At 38.2% G+C, this 7722-nt stretch overlaps 1 protein-coding gene across 1 annotated transcript in view; it reads left to right on the top strand.

Moving 5' to 3' along the window:
* Window positions 1–5591, top strand: part of LOC107723871 (membrane-associated phosphatidylinositol transfer protein 3-like) — a gene marked incomplete at its 3' end in the record, with an annotated part of 96194 nt that extends 90603 nt beyond the window's left edge. Inside the window, exons 11-13 of the mRNA XM_016532600.1 lie at window positions 1339–1539; window positions 2192–2340; window positions 5475–5591. Of these exons, the coding sequence (XP_016388086.1) occupies window positions 1339–1539; window positions 2192–2340; window positions 5475–5591 (467 nt within the window). The remainder of the gene's footprint in view (window positions 1–1338; window positions 1540–2191; window positions 2341–5474) is intronic.
* Between the last annotated feature and the right edge of the window lie 2131 nt (window positions 5592–7722).

The raw sequence follows: 7722 nt of genomic DNA, 5'->3' as shown, positions 1-7722 counted from the left end.
TTATTTATAAATGCTCACTACAGTGTTTTAGGAAGCATATTATTGCAAAAGTATTAGAGTGATGGCCATTTATGTCAAGTTTATTTTTAAAACTTTCTATATGAGTATCTGTGGCAACTAGGCATTTAAAATGGTGTCATACTTGTGAAAATAAGCTGATATGATTTATAATGTGTCCTCCCCTCGCTTTTTGGAATCCTACACTCCTTTCTGTTACAGACATTCAACCATCCCTTTTCTGCACAGGCTGCTGGACTAATGAAAACGGATTCAATTTACCCCTGTCAGAAATAACAGGCCATGTGTGCACAAGGCAGCAGGCATATAAAGGGACAGATTAGCCAAGGTGGGCACTTAAAGAATTTCTGCCTGCATGTCATTCTGTGTTCTCAAAGAGGGAGGAAAGGAGAGCACTTGATCCCTGTCAGAAAGAATTTAGGGCCATTGCACAAACATAGTTTGACGTTGTGGTGAGTTATATTGAGAGTGAAAGGGAGGCTTTTGTTGTTTTGCTTGTGCAGTGGCTGAGGGTTTTATAAATTCAATTTAAACAGGCAATTCTGGGGTCATGGTGTGGTGTTGTCTGTAATCGTACCAGTTATCTTTCTTTCTGTTTTTCTCACACACAAACACACATATTGCATATGCATTTATATTCACAGTCTTTCCATTAAATCAAAGAAAATCCCTAAAATGAGACAGATTATGACATATCAGTTATTTATCACTTGAAATTGTATATATAGAAAATCTCTATGTATATATTTATTAATTTAATATAAATTAAACGTTATATCAATTGTATTAATTTATATTAATATAATTTAGTATATTAATTATATTAATTTATATTATCACTTGAAATTGTATAAATTAATTTTGTAGATAGATGTTTTAACAAAGCTGGTCCAATTTCATTATAATTTAAGTTTTTTTAAGTTGTTGAGACATTAATGAAAAGACAATCGCATGAAAAAATAAAATGTAGAGAATTGTTGAATTATTGCAGCTTTGGTTTAACAGTAGGGTTTTCATTTCCCAGATACTTTCCAAATTAAGTACTGAACCCAATACTTGAACATTACTTTTATCTTTCTTTTTAAAAGATGTTAATTACAACAACAAAAAGTCAAGAAATATTGGCATTAAATGACAGATTCTGTTGACAACCCTAGTTTCATTTCATCAGTCCCCCATTGCTGTTTGTTCTGTCTAAGGTATTGATTCTTTATTAGTACCAGAGGCGGCAGATATTGTACTAAAGCCAAAATTCTGATATTGATCCAACCCTAATCTACATATCCAACTGTCACCATCATGATCTGTTTTTTTCTCCAGTCGATGAAATCCACAGCTACCCTGATGTATTCCTGCCCGGGAGCATGGTTCCTGTGGGCGCTCCGCACTCCTCCTCTCCCCAGACAGAGCACAGTGCAGGTGGGCGGGTGGGCCGAGAGGTCCGCAGGTCCAGTTTGACCAGCATGGACAGCCAGTTTTCGGGCTGCTGGGAGAGCAGGCTAAGCAGCACCATCACCAACAGTGAGTGGGCAGCGGGTGGGTGAGCTCCGGGCACAAAATTAAACTCTCTTACTAAGTTTATCTAAAGCTCTTTGGTCTTTTGTCAGACCTGCTCTTCACTCCATACTGCGCAAACCATTAGAGATGAAAAAATTAGAGATGCTTTTTTCTCTCCAGCCAAGCAATGCCGTGTTAAGGGCTCTCTATGCTGCCAAAAGGGCTGCTGCAGTGTATCTCTGTTCAAGTAGATCATATTTCAGCTGCAGAGAAAGGGCATAATGGCAGTTATTAGTCCAAAACATGGCAGTTTTATTGACACTACTTTATTCTTATAAGATCTGTCTGTCTCTGATGAGATATATATAATGGTACAGTAGAGGCAAGTGTGCAATAATGTTTAGCTTTATTCTCTATTGTATGTTTTTCTCTTTTAAACAAGGGCATAAAAATGGTCTTAAAAGTGGGGAAACACATTATAAACCCTGTCATTCTAGTTTATGAATGTTAATTAGGTGACACTGTCCTCCCAGTAGTAACTGAAAGTTATGTGTTTGCCAGGTACCTGCTTTTATCATGCTTTAATCATTAAAGAAATCATACTGATTTCAAACAAATGTGAACAGTTGTGTGTATTAACCAAACTGTGTTTTGTGTGTGTGTGTGTGTGTGATAGTTTCCAGTAGCTGGTGGGGGTCTAAGCGGTTGGATTACGCTCTGTACTGTCCGGACGTTCTGACATCATTCCCCACAGTGGCTCTTCCTCATCTGTTCCACGCTTCTTACTGGGAATCCACCGATGTGGTCGCCTTCCTTCTGCGACAGGTACATTCAGAGCCATTCCCATTAAACATGGAACAAAGGTCAAAATCGGTTTCCATTTTGCTATGGGACAGTGACACCTCAAATCATCCCGAGTTGTGTGGAAGACCACCCTGAACTTCGTAGGAGTTTGCTACAGCCATTGTATTTTTTTTATGTATTTGTTTTATTGTGCCTCCACATCACGAGTAGACACACCCCTTATTGCTGATTGGCTACAAGTTTGTTTTGCTGTTCGGCCCGAATCAGTTTTCTAAAGTGTTTTTGAAAAATCACATACCCTGCCTTTAAGGTCAAAGAAATGTAAATAACTTTCGGACTCCCTGACTGTTGCTCTCCTCATGTCAGAGAAATCAAATTAGTCCTACGTGACAAGACTGCAGGACTTGCCTTTCACCAAAGAAAGATTTTAGATACCCTGTTCTCACAACCTCTATCTGTCCTTTATCAAAAGAGTCCCTTTCTCACTGTCCGCTCTTCTTAATATGTTCCTAACTCGTGCCCTTCCTTCCTCTCTGTCTTCTGTGCTGGAAATTTCGATTCACCCAAAGGACTGTATCTTACTCTAATATGCATTTTTTATTCATATCAGCGGTACCTCTGGCTGAGAGACAAATAAATGTGGCATATCCTTCACTTTCAGAGACTTTTGAAGATCAAATCACTAATGTAGTTCTCAATGCAGATGTACACGGGCTTCACTTTAGAGTGTCAAATGCAAATGGAACCTCTTATTAAATTCACTCTTAAGAAGCGGCCTCGGCACAGGTGGAGAGGAAGTAGTCAATTTAGGCAAATCATAGACCAATCTATATTTCTGAATGCAGTTCCTTCAGAATTGTCTTTGCCTGCATGAAGGAGAGAAATAGAGCTGACAACATTTCCAGCTGCAGTGTTTGATTTAGGGGTCACACCAAAGAAATGTAAATAACTTTCGGACTCCCTGACTGTTGCTCTCCTCATGTCAGAGAAATCAAATTAGTCCTACGTGACAAGACTGCAGGACTTGCCTTTCACCAAAGAAAGATTTTAGATACCCTGTTCTCACAACCTCTATCTGTCCTTTATCAAAAGAGTCCCTTTCTCACTGTCCGCTCTTCTTAATATGTTCCTAACTCGTGCCCTTCCTTCCTCTCTGTCTTCTGTGCTGGAAATTTCGATTCACCCAAAGGACTGTATCTTACTCTAATATGCATTTTTTATTCATATCAGCGGTACCTCTGGCTGAGAGACAAATAAATGTGGCATATCCTTCACTTTCAGAGACTTTTGAAGATCAAATCACTAATGTAGTTCTCAATGCAGATGTACACGGGCTTCACTTTAGAGTGTCAAATGCAAAATGGAACCTCTTATTAAATTCAATCTTAAGAAGCGGCCTCGGCACAGGTGGAGAGGAAGTAGTCAATTTAGGCAAATCATAGACCAATCTATATTTCTGAATGCAGTTCCTTCAGAATTGTCTTTGCCTGCATGAAGGAGAGAAATAGAGCTGACAACATTTCCAGCTGCAGTGTTTGATTTAGGGGTCACACGCCAGATAGTGGTGTTATCTGTGTGCAAATTTTGTGCTTTTGGTTTCATGATTTATGTATTTGGTCTAATTTGTTTGTGTTCTCCTTTTGTGTATTTTGTGTTCCTCAGGACCTGTTAAACGGAAAGCTGTTATTGTAGACACCATTATGACATGATCAAGTCATTACACACCACTTATACATTTCGAAATGTCATGTGAAAAGATGGAGTCTTGCCAAAGCGTGTACAATCATTCAGAGATTTAAATATGGGTTGTTAAGTATGGAAAAACTGGGGATTTCTCTGTATTTTTATGGTTACTTCAAGTGACATGTGACTGTTATTTTACTATTTATAGTTTTTATTTTTAATTACCTTTTATTTTCATGTTTCAGTTTTCATTTTAATTTTAGTCATTTTGTTCTGTGTTTTTATTATTTTCATAATTTTTTGTTTCTATTCAGATTTATTTTATTTTAGTTTTAGTAATTTTAGTACTTTAGCTTAAACTTATTTGATTTCAGTAAATTGCTAAGGCAACATTTCTCATTGTTGAAGTTTTTCGAAGTTCAAGTTTTCATCTAATATTTATAATTTATTTCATTTCAGCTTTATTTCAACAAGCGAATTTGCTGTTTCAGTTAAATAACAGCACTGACGTGAGACTGACACCTTCTCTTAGACATGATGTGATTTCTATTTCTGCCTCATTACACTGGGCAGCCCCACCCACACTGAAATCTTATTGGTCCAGCCACTTCATCCACATGGTGGTTTATTAAACAATCGAATATGTTATGATTGGCTATGACTGTAACATCAATTTGAATGGGAAAAATGATCACTTATGTCACTGGTATTCGGTTAAGGCCTCCAAAGACAGTCTGCATACAATAAAACCTTTATAAAAGTCAAAATTTGACATGATTTTGCAAAGATTTAGGTCCTAAAGTACAGCTATCACAAATCCTCAAGCCTTAAGATTAAGACGAAAAACTAGGAAACACAATCTCCTTGACCTCGCTCAAATGCTCAAAACAAAAATGTTTCATCTACAACTGCATATAGGACCTACAATAATGTACAGTATTTGAAAAATAATGTGTTTTTTGAACATTAAAGCATGTCAACATATTCTGTTACACCAAATACACAAAATAACGATCTTTAAAAAAGCATCATATGACCCCTTTAAAGAATGTTGTGTTGTTCATCCTTGAGGAAAATAGCTTTTCTTATTTACGCATGGATGGAAAATGATGACAACTTGACTATTCATCCCTTAAGAAAAAAGGACAATACTACTGATTCATAGATTTAACACCACATACAACCCATACTTTACTGTCCATTTTGTATCATTTCTATCCAAGGATAATGTGCAGATACTACTAGAAGTTGTTTGTAGTCCAACATTCCAGCATCTGTCTCAGCCAATGGCATACATTTAAGGTGGGATAACCTGTTTTTTAACCAAGGGCAGGCAGGAAACCTGTTATCTGTTGGAAAACAATTGCAATTCTGTGTGCTGCTTCTAATTCCACATTTCACCTTTAACCTCCCTTAGAGGTTGCATAGCCTTGTTATAACAATAATGATTGGTCTGTGTGATTGATTGACAGGTGATGCACTGTGACTATGTGAAAGCCCAAGAGATGGACAACTCTGACTCCGCCCCCTTCTCACCTTCAAGTCCGAGGGAGAAGTGGCTACGCAGACGCACACACGTCAAGCTTAGGGTAAGGACAAACATGTCCAAGCTGACAAAAACACATTGTCACATACATTGGAAAACCTCCAAACACCATTAAGCTTTGTGCTCTCACCCAGGTATGCAATGACGTGATGCAAGTTCAACTTACTCTTCATTATAAGTGTCTGTTGTGATTAATTGTAGACCTGTGTGCATGAAATCTGCTGAGTAATGTTATCCATCAGGTAGATGTCAGTGTGATAGAGGTATCCGTCTGCTGCAGTGTCAGACAATGTTTGCCTCTTGAAATTTATTTTCAGTGGTTAATATGTGGGTATATTATTTTTCTAACCACATAAAAACATCACCGCATGATATATTGGTACTATATTGGTTATTGACTGAGTTTTTTTATTTATCAAATCAGTCAATGTTGGATACTTAAAGTTGCAATATAACAGAATTAGCAACAGATGTTTTCTTCCGTATTGTGACATAAATCCAAATAATACAGATTATCAGAAGAAAGAAAGAAATGTAGGCCAGGGACTTTGTTCCGTCCATCGGCCGTTAATTGGATGGAGGCATGTCTGAATGCGAGCTTGATTGTAAGAAAGGGGTGGGTTTAAACAAACTAAATGATTGGAGAAGTCTGGCATACGTCACCAGAGGAGTCTGAGATTTCACTGGATAACCAAGAATTTTAATATCAGTGCCTAATTTAAATCCCTAATAATAATAGTAATTAAAATAATTGTCTGGTCTCTATGTCAGATTGTAAAGTATATTGTCTGCTGTCACTGTAGATTTTGATGTAATAGCTGTTTCGATTGGGGACATTTTTTTGGCCACTATATTTAAATATCCAGGGCATTTTTGTCCCTTTTGAATGGCATTTTTCCCCCCTGAGCCCTGGCTAATTTCTGACTCTGGTCTGCAGATTCAGACAGACATAGATACACACATACATATCACTCAAGTAAAAATGTGGACTGCAGCAGAATCCTGACATTGTAGAAGAACTAAAAATATCCTCCCTCTGCCAGGGCTTTGAGTTTCTCAAATGCGGCACAATAGCTCCGCGTGTGTGGGCAGAAATCTGCGCCTTACGAAAATAAGCATCACGGCCGACCTTGATTTACAGCTCGGAGGCACATCAACACAATTACCTAGCAGTGCTGCTGAAAACTACTGCCTGTGCAGGTTTACAGGGTATTTTAGCACCCGCTTTCAAAAGAACCCGCCATAACAAAGACCAATTCTTCCCAGTCCTTCACTGAGGTTAAGTATAGCTCAGTGAAACACTTCTGTGTTATCACCGCCACCTTTTCTTTTCACGGGGAATGGTTTTTTGATCACTCAGGACCTTGATCTGAAATTGTGGTTATTTCTGCCACCTGCTGAGCCTTTCTGAATGCGCTCATGGCCTCAATAGCATTTGATTAGAGCTCTTGCTAGCCTTTCAAGTCAAAGGCGTTTCTATGCAGTCATGTTGTTTTCGAAAGACTCTCCTGATTCTGTTGAGACCCTGAATGCCTCTGTATTTTATATGCGGCATCATTCTGGCTCAGTGAGCGAGCTGCAAGGCATAAAGACGGCACCAATCTGTATCCATTCCACAAACATACATGCTTTTCCTAAACAGCAATATGCTCCGGATTAGTCTTGTGTCTGAAGATTCACTCAGGTGTGTTATCAGCACATATGGCGGTGTGTTGCTTGTTGGCTGTTTGTGCACATCTCATCGGTATGTGTGTTGGTTTGGAAGCTCATCATATGGAAATCATGTATGGGCCCATGCCAAGATTAATTATTGAATGACTTAATATGTAAAAATCGTTGCAAGCTGAGAAATGTTTAGCCGTTTCATTAAATGACAAATCTGCACAATCATTCCCATTAGCTTGTGTGGGCTAATGATTTACGTGGCTGTACAGCTCTTTGTGGGCTCAAGCCATACCAACATGATAGCATAATATTCACAGTCACAGTATTTAGCTTCACATCCAAAAGTGACCATGCCAAGAAGTTATTTTAAAGGAGACATATTATGCCCCTTTTTACAATATGTAATATAAGTCTCTGGTGTCCCCAGAATGTGTCTGTGAAGTTTCAGCTCAAAATACTCCACAGATCATTTATTATAACATTTTGAAAATGCCTATTTTGAGTGGAAG

This window comes from Sinocyclocheilus rhinocerous, unplaced genomic scaffold (assembly GCF_001515625.1).
Source record: "Sinocyclocheilus rhinocerous isolate Xijiao unplaced genomic scaffold, SAMN03320098_v1.1 scaffold2650, whole genome shotgun sequence".
In the NCBI taxonomy this organism is placed as follows: domain Eukaryota; kingdom Metazoa; phylum Chordata; class Actinopteri; order Cypriniformes; family Cyprinidae; genus Sinocyclocheilus; species Sinocyclocheilus rhinocerous.
This window is presented reverse-complemented; position numbering and strand designations above follow the sequence as displayed.